The sequence below is a fragment of the Fukomys damarensis genome, unplaced genomic scaffold (genome assembly GCF_012274545.1).
Source record: "Fukomys damarensis isolate Sample0158 unplaced genomic scaffold, DMR_v1.0_HiC HiC_scaffold_15, whole genome shotgun sequence".
NCBI classification, from domain to species: Eukaryota; Metazoa; Chordata; class Mammalia; order Rodentia; family Bathyergidae; genus Fukomys; species Fukomys damarensis.
In genome coordinates, this window is record NW_022900927.1 from 36914599 (window position 1) to 36932825 (window position 18227).

Genomic DNA, 18227 nt, shown 5'->3' on the forward strand with positions numbered 1-18227 from the left:
TTTTTTTTTTTTTTTTTGTACCAGGGATCAAACTCAGGACCTCATGCTTGCTAGGTAGGTGCTGTGCCACCAGACTAAATTCCCAGCTCCCAAATTTGTATTCTAATGATGGTTTTCCTGATGAAGAGGAGGGAAATGCAGAGGCTTAGCAAGATTTAACTAGAAAGTCATTGGGACATGCTGCAGAGTAGCTCTATGATGCTGGAAATTAAGCAGACACAGTGGCCTTGTAGGCCTTTTCCCCCAGCAGCTGAAGGTTTTAAAGTGGATGTTACATGATCCAATTTGTATTCCAAAAAAGAATCTTCTTGGTGCCTCGCACAAACAGTTGGAGAGGGGAAAGAATAGATATGAGAGGTTGTGGCTGATACAGTAATCCATGTGAGAGGTACAGCCACTCACTAGGATATTGTTGGATGCAGAGAAAAGTGATGAGTCAAAAATCTACCAAGATGTAAAATTAAGAGAGCCTGGTGGTGGAATGGATATGGGATGGTGTGTTCAGGTAGGAGGATGATCCAAAGTGACCAGAAAATAATAAGTAAAAACAAAGCCACATCTGGATACACTGTATAACTATGAAATACAGAGAAGTCCTTAAAAGTGGGTAGAGGTATTTTTCTTAAATGTATAAGGATATTATTGCATGAGACAAAAAAAATCTATATTTTTGGAGATGCATATATGGTATGGATAAAAGTGACATAAAGTCTTTAATTTCCTTTAAAACTAGGAAACAAACACTTCATTTCCATTGTAAAGGGGGAGGGAGGAGGGGTGAAGGGAGGGCAGGGACAAGGGGAAAAATGAGAACCAAGACCTGTCATGTAGAGGTACAGGATCCCAATAATGAGTGTAACTGTATTGTATACCTAAAATGTACCAGTAAACTCAATGAGGAGAAAAAAACCTAGGAAACAAAAGGATATAAGTGAAATTTTTTGATAATTTTTTACTCTAGAGACTGTTATAAAGAGATTCATTATTCTCTCTGATTTTGTGTATGTTTTAAACTGTTCATAGTTTAGAAAAAGTAATCAGATAAGGACATCAATTGGTGGATGAATGTCAAGCGGGCTTCTCAATAGTGGAAAGAGTCCCTTAATATTATAATGCATATTTCAAAGTGTTAAGAAAAAATCAAAGTCATAGCTGACCTAGGCTTCCAACCCTCATAATAATTATTACTTATTGATTAAGGCAAAGTCTGCATATTTTCATACATGGAAGGGCTAAAATTTTTTATTTGTAGATATTGGGAAAAGAATGCAAGATCCAAAGAAGGAAATTTAATATAGAAAGCAATGGTGAAGCAAGAAATTGTAAACTGTTAATAAATTTAAATAAGCATTGCTTCTCTGTGCCATCCAGTGCAAAGGCAGGAATCTTCAGCATAAGAAACACCATGTTGAATCTTAGTATGAATAGGTGACAGGTTTCAGTTTCTTTGGTGAAGTCTATTGTGAGCTACTGTTCAGACGGGTGTGCTTTAAAAAGTGCTGGAAATATTGAACCACAAATAATACATTGCCAAGAAATTCTGTCCATTTTATTGGAGTTGCAAGAGCATACACTTCAGTTTTTAGTTTAAGAAATGTCCTCACAAAAAACTTTGCAGTGTCTCAAAGGAAATAATCCAGTTCACTTCACGCAAGAAATGAAACAAACAAACAAACAAACAAACAAAAAACACCCCCAAACCTCAAAACAGAGCTTATTAGAGCATTTAAGTAAGAAATTATGTGCATAGAAAAATGGTCTGAGAAATGGACAAATTATTTTATTATCCATGCTGAGAATGCTCTCTGTCATACATATCTTTTGTATGGCAATTTCTGTTCAATAAAAACATTATAGTGTGCAGTTTTCATCCACATTATTCACCAGATCTGGCACCCTGCATGTTCTGGATCTTCTCCAAAATCAAACTAACCATGAGAAGGAAGCAGTTTTTGTTTTGTTTTGTTTTATTTCCTTTTATTGAGTTTATTAGTACATTTAGCTATATGGTACAGTTACATTCATTATTGGGATCTTGTACCTTTACATGACAGGTGGTCTTGGTTCTCATTTTTTCCCCTTGTCCTTACCCTCCCTTCACCCCTCCTCCCCTCCCCATTTACAAACACTTCATTTTAATTTTCTCATATTTTTCCCCTTGTTACCTTTCCCCTACCCTTCCTACTTCCCCTACACCTTTAGCCCCTTTCTTCCCATTTCACAATGTCAGTTATCTCATTAGGATCTTATGTACTATTACTACTCAGCCATAAAGAATGAGAAATTAGAGTCATTCATAGGAAAATGGATACATATTGAAGATATACTCCTAAGTGAAATAAATAAGTCACACATGTGTAAATACTGAATAGTTTCTCTGGTTTGAATAAATTGGAAAAGGAGACAGTTTTAATTCAGGACATCCAGACAGCCATGACAGCATAACTAAAGACATTCACAAAGGAGGACTTCCAGAACTGCTTCAGAAAGTGGCAAAAGTAATGAAAAAGTGTACTTGAAACCAGAGGATGTATTTTGAAGGAGATGAATTACAAGTTGTCCTTTAATGTAATATTTTAAAAATGTAAACATTCACTGTTTTTAAAATCACACTTTGTTAGTAAAGGAGGAGAACATTTTAAGGTCACTAGGTAGCTCCTCCAACCCCAAGGAAGCAGTTTAACAGTGGAAAACTTAGGAGTATAATTCACTACCTTAATAGATCATACATCGAAAAGAAGAAGCATATTTAGATGTGAAAAAGCATTAGAAAAATTCATTCATCACTATTCATGGTACAAATCTTGGCAAACAATGAATAGGAGGGAACTTCCTTATCTTGGAGCAAGAATTATAGTTGGTGGTGAAGCAGAGGTGTTTAAAGGTCAAAGCCAAGATAAGGGCGCTTTCTTTCACTGCTCCTTCTTGGCATTGTTCTAGAAATCCTAGATGAGACAAGCCAGTACAAAACAGCAACCACAAAAACCCAATTAATTCAGAAATCTGACTTATTTGAAAGGCATTTTACAGCAGTGAATAGGTGGCTAATATCAGAAATAAAAAGATCAGAATTACAGTCATTCAAATCCACTTCACAGTACCAGAAACACATAGAGTATCTTGAAGTAAATCTAGTAGAATACATGTAAGGCTCATATGGAAGAAACTGTAAAATTTAAAAGTAGGGCAAAGACTGAAGTAGTCTGGAGATATTTCATTAATATAGATGTCAAGATTTACTATCTTAAAAATGTCCAATTAATATGTAATCTAGTGCAATTCTAGCAAAGTTGCCAGGAGGATTTTTGTGTAAGTATGGCAAATTATACTGAAGTTAATACAGTAAGGGGAGTTTTGAAAATGAATGATAGATTACTTGTTTAACTAGACTTTAAGGCTTTTTATTTAGTTTTAATGATTACAGAATGTGCTCTTGACAAAATGATAGACATGTTGACCCAAACCCAAATCAAACTAAACCAAACCAACCAACAAACAAACAAAAAAACCCACAAAAACTGAGATGTAAGCATGTTGACAGCTTTGCATATGATTTTAAATCGGTGAGCAAGACAGAGTATTCATTGAATGGTACATTGGCAATTGATTATCAATGTAGAAACAAAAATGAGGTCTTTGCCCAACTTACTCATATAGTACACTCCACATAGGTCAATGCCCTGACTCTGGATATCAGAAGTCTAAAACTTTCAGAGAAGATAGAAGAAAAATATCTTTTGATCTTGAAAACAGTGAGTGATTTCTTTATTTTTTAGGTACTGAGGATTAAACTGAGGTCCTTGTGCTTGTAAGGCAAGTGGCAGAACTACTGAGCTAAATCCCCAGTCCTGAATGATTTCTTTAAAAAGATGCAGAAAGCACAAACCCTAAAGGAAATATTTGATATTTAACTAAGTTCAAAGTCAAAACATATTGTAATTGATTAAGGACATAACGTATAAAGCCAGCATAGACTAGGAGATTTTTGCAAGTCACACATTGGAAACTACTAGAGTATACAAGGACTACTACTACACATCAGAAGGAAAAGATAAATGACCCCATGGTAGAGGAAGCTAAGCAACAGGCAATCTGCAAAAGAGAAAAACTGAAGAGTCAATAAACAAGTGAAATGATGCTCAACCTCACTATTATTAGAAAGATACAAATTGCAACTAACAATTGAAATACAAGTTCATATCCACTAATTAATTTCAAAATATAAAAGTGAGGAAATAGGGAAGTAGGCACTATGATATTCACTGCTAGTGGGATAGAGAATGATACAAGATTTTAAGGAGAAATGAATAAAATACTAAGTAAAACTGAAAGCAAAGAATGAATTGGAAAATATGCGAAAATGTGGTGCAGTTGATTGTAGAAGCCAGTATTTCATAGCTGTGGCTAATTTGAGAGGAGGAAGTCAGATGAAAGGGTGTGTTGCCTCAAAAATTTGTGATGTTTTACAAATTTGCACAAAGCAAATGTGCAAAAATATAGACATTTAAATTTGTTAGAGGTATACATGTAATGTATATTATTTTTTGCACCTCTGTGTGTAATTGGAAAGTCTTATTTCTTTCAACATTTTATTTATTTAAAGAGAAGAGTCAAAAGGAGAGACTTGAGGACAGAAATGAAGATTTTCAGGACTCTGACCAGCAAGTATTCCTGAAATTCATTCCCCTCACAAACCTGCATCACATTGGCCATGTTTTTACTTAGATCTTTCCCCAAATGTCACCTTTTCAGTTAAACTCTCCCTGACCTTCACTGTGTTTCTTACCTCACTTCCCTGATTCATGTTTATTTTGAACACATACTATCACTTAACATACCATATATTGTTTGTATTAATTTTGCTTATTGCCTACCTCTCCTACGATGAGATCTTTATAGCAGGAGTTTCTATCTGTTTGATTTACTGTATATCCTTAGTGCCTAAACAAAGATCTGACACAGAGTAGCCTCTCAGTAAATCTTTTTTAAACAACTGAACCAAAGAATTCTGAAATTGTGACCCCAGGGGACAGAAAGATGGCAGCATGATTAAGACACAAGAAGGATGGTTGGTGTAGGCAGGATGCTGTGTTTCATGGGAAGGTGCAGACAGAGAGGGGAAGATGGCATACCTTAAAGAAAGGTCAGCAGGCAGTGGGGAATTGGGGAATTCAAGAACAGATGGGCCAGACTAAATTGAAACAGAATTCAACTGAGCCCTGAGCCCAGTATTTACAAGTAGATGCCCTTGGCTGTCAGACCTGGTGCAGAAATTTTGAGCAGGTGTAGAGTACACAGCTTAATAAGGAAATTCCCCAAATGTATTCTCTTTTGCTTTAAAAACAAAACAAAGCGACACAAAAACAACTACAATTCAGTGTACTGCAAAAGTCATACTTTATCTCAGAGGGGAATTAAATGCTACTTTTCTATCTACGGTCTGTGATAAGTTTAAATAACTTTTTCTGGTTCCCAAACATTGGATCTGACTCATCTGCTGTTGATTGTTTACTATGCAGGGAAAAGAAAGATTCGTTTTTAGAATTAAGCATAATAGCAGACATATTGAATGTATCTTCACTGAAGACTTTGATGTCCAAGAGATCTAGGGAGCAATGCTATTATCTTTTCCTATGTGTTAGAGTTCTGATTTTTTTTTTTTGCATGCTTTCAGGTTTGCTTGTTGTAGGATTGAACCAGATCTTCTTTAGGTGACTCTAGGCTAGAAGTTTTTCAACTCTAATATATATGATTCAGAAGGTGAATTTGTTAAAATTCATATTGTAGGGCTCGACCTGAGATAGATTACGGACCTTCTGGTGTAGGTTAGACATTGAAATCTGAATTATAAACACTTAGTCTGAATGATTTTAGGGCATGTGTTGTGGGACAACACTTGGACAAAAAGACTTGTAGATAATTCTAAGTTTTATTTAATCATTTTATTTTTTTCATGTATTAATCCTGTGCATCAATGTGCTGGAAATAATCCATATGAAAAATACAGGTGAGGTGAAGTCACCAGCCTGCAAGCTAACAACAATCATATCTACAATAGAGAAAGAGGCATACAAACAAAATGTACTCCCACAAGAAGCAGAAAATTGAATATAAATGGAGATATCAACCAGTGGGCAGATAAAACAATTACAATTTATTGGTTTCTTATTGTACCTATAGCAAATCACCACAAATTAGGTGGCTGTAATGCGACACAATTTATTCTCTTGTTCTGGAGCTCAGAGATCCAAAGTGAATCTTCATGGCTGGTTCCTTGGCATCCTCCACTGCTAAAGCTGCGCGCTCTGAATTTGATGGTTCACAGTCACTTTTGTCATCTTTGCATCTTCATATTTCTCTCTGTTCTGCCATTCTATTGCCTGTTCAACTCCCTCCCACGTCTCTCTTATAAGACCATTTGTGATTAGATTTAGAGCCCACCTAGATAATCCATGGTAATCTTCCTTTCAGAAGATTCTTAATCTGGTTACAAATTTCTCTCTCCAGTAATGGAGTTTGGGGGTAGGCTAGAGCTCTCTATGGGGGCCCTCATTCAGTCTACCACATGTATTTACAAAAGTGTGAATATAGCAAAGCTTTGCCCTTTCCTTGAAGTCCCCTTATGTAACTTAAATTTTTAAGCTCCACAGTGAACTGGTAAAAACCATGCTAAGTAAGTAAATGTGAAGTGATTTACAAGAAGAGACTGTATTGTGTGCCACAGTACTAATTTTCTTGCCCGAAGCAAAATGTGGCTGAAAGATGCGATCAATCTATTATAGCAGCACTTTAGTGCTTGAGTAGACAAGGACCTTCAGCATTTATTGCTGTTCTACGGGAGTCAGCAACATGTTCCCATTCCCTATTGGACGCAAGGCACTGCATTAAACACAGTGAAGAGTGAAAAGATGGACCGACCCACTGTTTAAAGAACTTACAATGTTTATAGGATGAGGAAATGTACTCTAAATATGACAGCCTATTAACCTACAGCCTGAGAGACCATAGGAGGTAGCAGACCTCTCTCAGAATTTTCCATAGGTGTTTTTCTCACAAATCCTGAGTAAAATTCTGCTAAAGGAGAAGTGGGAAAATATAAGCAAGGACAGGCCATTAGGGCAACTTTATCAATGACAATACACTGGATTCTCCTTATACCATATTATAGTTTTTATTGAGATATCCCTCAAAAATCTCATGTGATCAGTGGTAGAGATTTTGGAAGATGATGGGATTATGGGGAATCATTGCTGGCTTGTGTTAGGAGGTAGAGTCTGGACCAAAGAGAAATATCAGAGCCTCTCAGCAAGTCTAACCTTGACTATAACAGCGTCTGTGGCTTGGAAGGGTCTGCATCCCTCCCCAGGTCCTCCCTTGATTTTCCTTCTGCTTCCTGGCTGCCATGTGCTGAGCATCTGTTTCTCTGTGATACCCCTGTGCCAGGCTGCCCTGCATTGGAGCCAGCAGATCAGGGACTGAAAGACTGAGACCCAAAATAACCCCCTTTCTTTTAATTTTTAAGCATTGAATATGGAGTCTTAGCCACCAGAAAGTGACTAAGATATACCAGTGTTTGACAGAGTGAAGTTTAGTATAAGGCTAGTTTTGGATCTCAATGAAAATGTTTAAGGAGATTTCCTCAAAATATCTACCACATGAATCTGTGGCATGATCTAATCAAGGTTAGACTTGGTGAGAGGCTCTAATGTTTCTCTGTGCAATGTTTTCTGGTTCAAATTATGTTTTGAGGTACTTGCGGATTTAATGCCACCATGCACTTTACTCTTAGTACCCAGACTTTTCCCCTCATCCACCCCATTTCTAACTTCTCCTTCTCAGAACGAGTTCTTTGACTATGGTGATGGAGACTGCCTGTTAATGGCTGTTCTCACCATGAAAGCTACAGAAAGAAAATCTCGCTTACCCTGTTAATCTTTTCCCATTCAAAGGTGTCCCTGTCTCAATATGTAATAAATTCTGACACCTGAATAACCTTTGTTGTTTTCAATCATGTTACTCTGCCTCAAACCCTGAAGTGGCTCTCGAGTTTCCGCAGCAGCGCATCCTCCAGGCTCTTCCCTTGAGACCTCAGGGCCCTTCACTCGTTCCTGTTTCCTGGGCCTGCACCACCTGCTCCAGTCCGGGGCCTCCTTTCTCCTCCTCCCTCCAACCTCTCTTAATGTTTTTGGGCTCCAGCATCTGGGTACTTGTTCCCTGTAGTTTTTTGTATTTTTATTTCCCTTTCACTCAGGAAAATCTTCATCTTTTGATTTTCTTAATATTTTTTCTTTTTTATTGAGTTGATTGGTACTTTTGAAGTATACAGTACCTTACATTCATCATTGGGCTCTTGTACCTTTACATGATGGAACTTGGTTCTCATTTTTGGGCTCCAGCATCTGGGTACTTGTTCCCTGTAGTTTTTTGTATTTTTATTTCCCTTTCACTCAGGAAAATCTTCATCTTTTGATTTTCTTAATATTTTTTCTTTTTTATTGAGTTGATTGGTACTTTTGAAGTATACAGTACCTTACATTCATCATTGGGCTCTTGTACCTTTACATGATGGAACTTGGTTCTCATTTTTCCCCCTACCCCTGCCCAAAAAACTGCCCTCCCTTCACCCCCCTCCACCCTCCCCGATTTACAAAGACTCTGTTTCCGTTTTTTCTTTTCTCATATTTTAAAATATGAAAAAATTATCTTTTGAATTTTAAATGACTAAAACTCCACAGCTTTTCATTTCTTGTTTACAGCATCCTTTTCTCTTTGTATGAATATATTTGCCTTCTACTTAAAGCCCAAAGCACCCAAACCATCCCTCTGTCTTTCTCTTTTACTGATTTGTAGGAAGAACTAGAAAATTAAATTATATTCACATAGGTGAATTAGTTTGGCTTCATTAGCTGAGAGTTTAGATACAGCACACTGTTTTAGAAGTATTAGGAACTGGCTTTTTAGTGTAGTGAAAGAAAAAATAAACATTCTTGTTGTGATCTTTTAAAGCAGTGAAATAATTGTTGTGTCTTCTAAAGTTGCTAACGTACTCTTGTAGTGCAAAAAGTATTTTTTGTTTGGGGCAGGGAGAGCTTTGACAAGCCAGCTTTCTTTAAAGTACCAAATTACAAATGTCAAATCAGAGCAAATGTTATTCAAGTCTTTAACAGGTGCATTACAATTGTAAATGGATGCTGTTTCTTTTTCTTCATTGTTTGGAGTACCTATACATTGTTTCTCATAATTACATAGCAATACCATAATTCTTTTCAACACAATAAATAATTAAAACAGTCTACAGAAAGATTTAGATGGGGAGATTTACTTTCATTTTTTTAATGGCAATCTCTTCAAATTCTTAATCTATGAAGTCATAAATTAGTGTAATTCCATCTTTATTCCACAAATGTTTTAAAAAGATGAAATTGTACAAATCTATAAAATATTTTAAATTATTAGGAGACAGTTTCCAAATTGACTTAGTGGAGGGCCTGGGATTTAGCTCAGGGGTTCTGCCGCCTGCCTCACGGGTGCAAGGTCCCAAGTTCCATCCCTGGTACCTAAAAAAAATTTTTTTTAATTCAGTGGAAATTTCCCATTGTTTCTGATAATGCTGTGTGTTTTTCTTACATCTTTTTCATTATCTTTCAATTATGTAAGTATTTTTACCTTTCTTTGGGAATTTTTAATACAGTGAAAGGTGAGAGTCTGAGTAATTGATCACTCATTTTCACTTGCATGGATTCCATCCCTGCTCTGCTGGGTCCCTCTCCCTCTTGAGGGAGGACTTGTCTGAAGAGCCAGTGTGCATTAGATGCACTTTGTTTTACTGAATTACAGGACCTTGTTGTGTCTTTCTCACAGGTTTGCAAGCTCCTGGAAAGGAGATACCTTGCTTCCTTTGCTTACCTTAATACACTCAGGACACAAACAATAGCCTGACCTTTAATGGATGCTTATTAAATAGTAACTGAATAAATAAATGTCCATAGAAGAAACACATTGAGGCTTTGATGTTCTTATTCTAAATTGTGCAGTTATCAGAGAACAAGACAACTCAAATCTATCTAAAATTCTCTTCCACATGATTTCCTAACACTGGCAAATGCCTGGCACCAGTGCTGCCCCTCCTACCTTTAAGCATATGGCAGACTTTTACATGGGTCATAGCACTTCATCTTGCCAAGCCCATGTTCGATCTCAAGATTCTCCCCACAATGATCTCTGAGTATCCAATTTAGCTAGCTGGACAGCTGAAACTTTATTGACATCCCTGTTTTTAGAAGGACATTGATGAAACTTACCTACAGTATTTTTTTTTCTTCTCAAAAAGTGAATAAAATAGTTAAAATTCAGAAAAGAAATAAAACATTCTTTAAATAGAATCAATAGAACTATAGAGCAAAGACCTCTGGGTCCACCAGAAAATCCCATATTGTTCTAAGGGATCAAAAATATGCACTCTTCCACTTCTACTCATGGCTGTGATGCATGGTCACAGGGATGTGGCTGTGGAAATATTTTTCCAAAGCTGGCTTCTTCTATTCCATACAGGTTATGATAGTCATTTCTGCCTGATCAGTACCATGTGCATAGACAGTTCAGGGAAAAAAAAAGAGTTTCACTCAAGGGTAGAGGATGGAGAAAGATAGCTGAGCAGTTGGTTTGTGTTTTTAAGTGAAATGCAAAATATCAAGGAGTAAAACTGTGCATAGTGTTTTTGGTATTTTTATTTGAATTTAAGAGAGGACTAGATGAGAAGAATTTAGGCAAATTATTATAGCACAACATAATACAATGTTTCCAAGGCATAATATAATGAACACATGTTGGTAAACTATCACCCTGGAAAAGAACTTTGATGTGAGACCTAGAAAAATGAACTGACCCTCACAAGTTGGAAAAAGTAGGCAGAGAGAAATTTGAACCTCAGATCCCCGTGTGACAGTTCCGAATGTGATGTCCTTTCAGTTGAACTAAGTGTCTGAGGTTTGGTTCAGATTGGTTGTGGGAAATAGCTATTCAGAGGGAGAGATAAAACCTGGTAAGCAATTTACATTTTCAGAGCTGGGCGCTTATCATAGAATGTCAGAAAATGTAAATAAGCAGGTGTAATAAAATTATATTTTATTGCTTTTGAGTGATAACTGTGTTTGTGAAGATTTAGTTTCTATGTTATGATTAAGTAGAACCTGGTTTCTCTAAAAGAAGAAAGCAACTGTGATTTTCCACCACAGTATAAGGTGAATTATTGTACTAAATTGATTTGATTAGTCACATAGGCATCTCAGTTTGTGAAATATTGTGGATGTTTCTCCCAACCCTTAAGTTGAATTTTACTTGTTCCAACGGGGCACTGGAGTGAGATTCTGGAATACAGATTAGGTAAATGGTTGCTTTAAGTGAGAATGTGAGTATAGTTGGCTTTACTTGGTATCTGAAGGAATTGTTCAACAGTGTTAGAAAACTTAAATAAATCTATCAATTTCTCTGCATCCCTACCACCATCTGTCCAGTCCAAACCATCATCATCCTTTACCTGAACTTCTACAATAGTCTAACTCATTTTATTTTATTTCTTCCTCTTCCTTCCTAATCTACCATTCTCACTGCAGCCTGTACAATCAGCTAAAACCTAACTCTGGTCATGTCACTCTGTGGCTTAAAATCTTTAAATGACTGGCCTGTGCCCATGGTATTAAATTCACATTTGGCAACTTTGTTTATGGGAGTTTTTTTTAAAATGTGGTTTGCAATTTCTCTTTCCTTCTCCAATCACATCTATCTCTGTATATCTTTTCACGTTTCTCATCTGCCTGTCTGCCTGTAATCTTCACAAGGAGCTTCCTGTACCTCAGTTTACCAGCTGTAGCCCACCATTGTTACCTTTCTGAAATGCCAAACTAATATGAGAAAAGGGAAAAATGGGAATAAAGTCTTTGTAAATAGGGGAGGGTGTAGCGGGTGAAGGGAGGGCAGGGGAACAGTGAAAAAATGAGAACCAAGATCTGTCATGTAAGGGTACAAGATCCCAATGATGAATGTAACTGTACTGTATACTTAAAAAGTGCCAATAAACTCAATAAGATAAAAAATGATTAAGAGCTAAATTAGACACCTCTTGGTTTAATATCCTCTGGAGACTTTCCACACCTATCGTAATAAAGCCCAATATTGTTTTAAGCTCACCTACTACTTGGTGAGTGCTGTTGCCAGGGTACATATTGTTACCTTGGTTCAGCGTATTATCCTCCATTTGGTGGCTTTCTTTATCCAGTTTATTTTAAAAAAACTTCATCTTTTCCTTGAAGTGGATCCCTGTCATACACTTTCTAAGTTCCTGCACGTATCTATGAAATTCATTCATTTATCAAGGGCTTATCTACCTCATATTTGAGAGGAAAATTAAAAATATTTTGAATTAAAAAGTGGCACTTTCAGATTTAACAAATTAAAATCTTTGCCCTCAGGGAACTTTTATTATTGGAAAAGAGTCAGCAAGAAGTAAAATGTATAAGTAAAATACATCCTTTGTTAAGTGGTGGTGTTTCAAGAAGCAGTGAAACAAAGAATAGGCTATTCTAGGGTAGGAGAGAAAGACTCATGTAGAGTAAGATATTTGGAAAAGGATCTAAAGAAGATGAAAGAATGATCCATGAGGACATCTAGGGAGAAATTGAAAAGTCTTTATAGAGCACATCTCTGGTATGTTTAAGGAGTGTCAAAGAAGCTAGTGTGTGAGTGAATTGGGATTAATATGGAGCACAAAAGTAAGGAAGGGAGCCAGGGAAGTAAAGGGGACTGGGTTTGTGTAGGGATTTGGGGGCCATTTGGATGAGATGGGAAACCAATGGTGTAGAAAAAACAGGAGTGACATGAATTGATGCTTTTTTTAACTGCACAAATTTGGTTGCTGTGTAGAGAACAGCCTGAAAGGAGTAAGAGATGAAGCATTAGGAAAGTTAGAATATTCATTCAGGCAAAAAATAGTTGAGGCTTGGACCAGAGTGGCAAGAGTGGGATGGCGTGAAATGGCTGGATTTTGGATATGTTTTTAAGGTATAGCCAGAAAGACTTGCTGGAGTGTGAGGGAAAGAGGAAAAAAAAAGATGATACTGAGATGTTGGGCCTGGACAACTGCATAGAAGAAAGATGGACTTGGAATCAAGAACGGTTTTAGGAGGAGCAGGTGTGTGTGTGTGTGTGTGTGTGTGTGTGTGTGTGTGTGTGTGTGCATAAGAGAGACAGAGAGAGAGAGAGAGAGAGAGAGAGAGAGAGATTTAGACTGATGGAGATAACACAAGTTTGGTTTTAGATGTGTTAAGTTGGAGAGATCTGTTAATGTATCCAAGTGGGGACTTGGCTTAATGAACCTGCAAATCTGAAATTTTGAGTATACTGTCAATGTCTAAATGATATTTACAACCATGAGAATATGTGTTGTTAGCAGGTGACCGAGTGTAGAGAGAGATGTGAAGAGGTATATGGGTTGACAGGTGGGCCCTTCCAATATTAGTAAGTGATTGAGATGAGGACAAGAAGGAATTAGCCAGGAAATTGGGAAGGAATGGTCAGTGCGACTGAAGGAAAAGTAAGTGAAGCCAAGTGAAGAAGGTGTTTCAGGGACAGGATGACCAACTGCGCAAATGCTGTCGATAGCTTAAGGAGGATGAGTGTCCTGCTGACTTTTGGGTTTGGCTTTGTGAGGTCATTAGTAATCTTGGTAACAGCAGGTGAGATAGAGCGACGTTGCAGATAGTTTTCGTGAGAGTAGAAATGGAGAGGATAAATAGAAAACACTCTACTTGCAGCTACTGTGTGAAGGTGTAAGTGCTCCCTTTCATTTGTTGTAGTGTGGATGTTAACTTAAATGTTTATCCTAATTATATAAAAATTCTTTCAAAGGGTATGGCTGGAAAGATCTGTGGTCAAGAAAGATTTATTGTAAAACATAAGAAACAATACAGCGTGTCTCTTTGCTGATGAGAATAATCCAGTATGGATGACAAATTGGTGACGTGGAAAATAAAGGGGAGAATTTTAGGAATTATGTCTTTGAAAAGGCAATGGAGATTAGAATGTAGTGGGCTTAGCAGTATGTATTCTTTGCAGTGAGCGGAAAGGCAGAGCACACTTGTGTTTCTCAGACTGTGTTTTTGTTGCTGATTTATTTGTTTGTTTTCCACATATTGTGAACTTCTTAAGAGCAGTAAGTATAAATGTCTTGTTTATTTTGTAGTATGGGTTTTATTGTTCTACTTCTAGTCCCTAGTACTGTGCCTGGCACAGAGCAGGCATGCAATGCAACGTTTGAATTAGTAAATCAAGAAACTGTGCTAAGCATGTGCATGTTGTATCTTCTCACTCAAACTGGAATAAGTCCATCAAATCTGGACAATCAGATTGAATAATTGAGTTTTTCCTGTCTAGGCCTGCTGAATATTTGGCTAACTGATAGAGCTGACAGATAGAAATGGCTGTGCTTCCATCACCATCAGTGATACTTCCTGAGTGTAAAATTGGGGACCCTTGCACATCAATTTTTCAGTATTCCTCGTTATTGTTTTAAAGTGAATGGATTAGTTACTTCCCTTGGAACTTTCTGAAAAGTATTCATATACTCTCAGGGATCATTTTCCATTTATATTTTACCATTCATATGGTGTCATTTTCTGTTGGCATCATTTAATTTACCTAGTGAAAGAGAAGGTCTATGAGAATGGTGATTACACTTTGTTTTCTGTTTTGATAATGCTTTGTCCATGCTTAGGTTAGAAAACATATGTTCTCCACGTGATAAATTACAAATTCTTAGTCCTACTCCCGGTACAAAGCAGGTGCCAAATAAATATATCGAGTGGATGATGCACGTCTGAATGAATCCCGTCTCTGGTCGATGCTGTCAGTGTGTGGGTCCCCTTCACATTCTAGTCTACCCATTCTCTGTCCATCACTGCTTGTGTCTAATGCTTCATACGAGACATTGTCTCCAAAGGACTCTTGTTGGACTGCTTGCACCCACCTCATCCTCATGCTCTAAGTACCAGAAGTGTTTGCACTTTTATATCCTGCTTTTGGTAACCACTAGCCAGTGACTGAGGTGCAAGAGCATAGAGGCCTAGTTCTCTTGCCTCAAGGCACCACAAACTTGCCCACGCCAGCCATTCACACTCCTGAGCTCCCTGTGGAGCAGGCTAAGTCCAAACTTCACCTGGAACTGTACCCTTGCTTAGCTTAGTATCCCCTTATCTTGCTTTCCCCACTCCCTTGTTAGTTTCTCCTGAGAGCATTTCCTTATGAAATCATTTGTACTCTCAAATGCTCTTTGGGAACTTTAAGACATTATATGTTTAAAACACAGCTGATTTCAAAGGCAGGTAATCCTTGTCATGTTTTGCTGCTGCAGATCCTCTCTCCTGGTAGATATTTGTTTTATACCACTGCCAGCCAGAAATGTTTGTGACTATAAACTTACTTGACATTTGATTTAGTTGTTGGGAGGGCAGTAGCTTCATGATTTGTTAAATAGTTATTATTGAATGTAGTATATACCTTATTAGGATACAGTTCTTCCTAACATAAAGACAAAAGTTATTTTTCCTTGACTGTCTATTCTTTTTGATCGTACACATCTTTGTTTTCTCTCCTTAGGCACGAATAATAAATTTAATTTTGTAATCAATTTTATGTTATGATTTTGTTTGTTTTTGGTGCATATAAATATCCATATTGGTTTACTGAGTAAACTATTTTATTTTTTTAGTGACTTCAAAGGGATGCAAACTCCTTGGAAAATGGGATTGGGAGTAATGTGTTTTAAAACTGAAAAGCACTTAGGCAACCAGATGGTGGCCAACACATTTATTTTATATATTAGAACTTTTGAGACCCAAAGACGTTAATTTGTTCAATATCCCCCAGCTTGGTTAGTGGCAGAGGAGAACCAAAATCCAGCTCTCAAGCTGCAGTATTCTCTACTGCTCTGCCAAATACCCACTTCTAATTCAAAGAATTGATATGAGGACTAGAGATCACATCAGTGAAAAATAGATTTAGTCTTTGGAAAGAAAGATGCTGGATAGCTTTATGAAGCCAATATTATTTTAACCTTTTCCATACAACTGTTATTTTTATTCAGTTTTGTGTTTCTTACTTTAGGCTTTCTTTTGGCCAAGGACTAGATAATTTATACTTGCAATGTTAAGTATCTGGATTATGCTAGAAATATGAATTACTTCAGCTGGCTTTGAAGGTAGGAACAGTTACAGACAGCTTTCCAGAATGGTGATAACTTATATACATGAAAAGTTTTCTATTCCTACTTGCAAGTTGGGAATAAGGATAGTTGATTCCAAAAATAAGAAGGAAGCATAAGTTGTATATTTTTTTCCAGTCTGGAACTACTTCCAGACTTTGATACAATGTGCCTTTAACAAACCATGAATTTTCTCTCCTTTGGAGCCACCGTATCTACCTCCTTTCAGCATATTCAGGGACCCATTATACTAATCCAGCATACCTTCATATCTCTAGCAAGCACATGTCAATGATAACTTTGAATATTTATTTGATACAGAGTGTATAAATCTTCTCTGTGTTGTCTTGTAAAGCAAGAAAATTGTGTCTAGAGCAACTTGATTACTTCAATTGTTTAATTTGTTAGTTTTTCAGCCACAGTGTGCTATGATATATGAGCAAAAATTCCATTTAATTTTTGTAATACTGGTATCCAAAGCGATTTGCATAGGTTCATACTTTTAGGGGAGATAAAACTTGAATACCAACAGGCTAAAGTAACTTTTATATATATTTTTAATTAGGTACGGTTATATGCAAGACCTGATGCAATCAGAAGAGGATCCGGGGACTATGCTCTTCATATTACGAAGCGATTAATAGAATTTTATGAAGATTACTTTAAAGTGCCCTACTCCTTGCCAAAATTAGGTAAGAATTTTTTTTTTGGTTGTTTTATTGGAAGAGCTCCTTAAAGGTGAAATTTCTTCTTCATGAATTTATTTGAAACACCTAGAAGCGTGAAAATGCAAAGGTTTATATTTCTAGCAGTGATGAATATGAAAAGTAATTTCTGAAGAGGTGAAACAAGATTTAGTGTTTCTGAAATCTTGCAAATTAAGTGCTTGTGGGAATTAACAAAGGTATTATGTAAGTTTAGGACTCCAAAAGATAACCCAAGTAGCTATACTTTGTTGAATATGTCCTGGGTGGGGGTAACGCTTATCAACATTACATTTAATTGTAACTACTATGTGAGGAGCTACATTAGAACATTTTTAAGATAGGAAATTGAGACATGGGCTTTTTCTCTTTATTTAGACAGCCAGTGAGTGAAGGACTGAGCTTTCAAACTTGGTCTTGATGACTCCCAGAACTACTTATTGTTTCACCTAAAGTCCCTCATGCGTGGGTTTATTTGTCCAAAATCTCAGATGTCAAATTTTAATAAATTAGTTGTCCCTTAGATTATTTTTGTTCATTTATATTGCTAGTACACCGTTACAGTAAATAGAATAAAAAGGGGAAAGAGAAACAGTAATAATGCAGATTATGTGTTCTGTGAATGTTCTTACTTTTCTTCCTTTAACAAAAGGATTGTATTCAGTGATGGTTGGTGAAATGAATAAATGTATCTATTTGTTTTCCTAATTAGAACAAAGTTTCTGCTTTTACCAGGGAGTGGTTAATAGCATTCCTGGACATTGGAAACAGTATATTTATGAATTAGATATGTCAAAGTTACATTTCCTTCTTAGATAACCTGTTATGAGATACTACATAGCAATAATTGTTTGATTTCCCTCTTTCCCTGGCCATCCTTTTTCTTTCCAAGAGGATTTTTGACCAGATCCATATAAAAGGTATTTCTCATTTGGAAGAATAATGTGTTTACTTGATCAAAAATGTCAGTATGAACCACAGGTTCCTCTCCCTGGAGAACTGGACCTGTTTCATTGATGTTCTTACCTGCTGTGTAGCTTTATTGGTCTTGCAATGAGTAGTTAGATCCAAAAGTAGATGGAATCACTGATATTGTTATCCATGGGCAGGGTGTGCAGTTTTTATGAATTATATTACAAAATTCTGAGGTCTTTTTGCAATATTTGCTCCTAGAATCAATAGGCAAATTTTTATTTCAAAGAGGATCTGCATTTTGCTCTGTTCAGTTCTTTTTTTTTTTTTTTAGCTCTTTTGCATTTACCTCCCTTTTA

The 18227-nt window shown here is 36.6% G+C and overlaps 1 protein-coding gene across 1 annotated transcript in view; it reads left to right on the top strand.

Annotated features, from left to right (window-relative positions):
* The window catches only part of Trhde (thyrotropin releasing hormone degrading enzyme), a 388565-nt gene that overhangs the window by 99706 nt on the left and 270632 nt on the right, over positions 1-18227 (top strand). The window contains exon 3 of the mRNA XM_033763780.1: positions 16818-16944. Within this exon, the coding sequence (XP_033619671.1) occupies positions 16818-16944 (127 nt within the window). The remainder of the gene's footprint in view (positions 1-16817; positions 16945-18227) is intronic.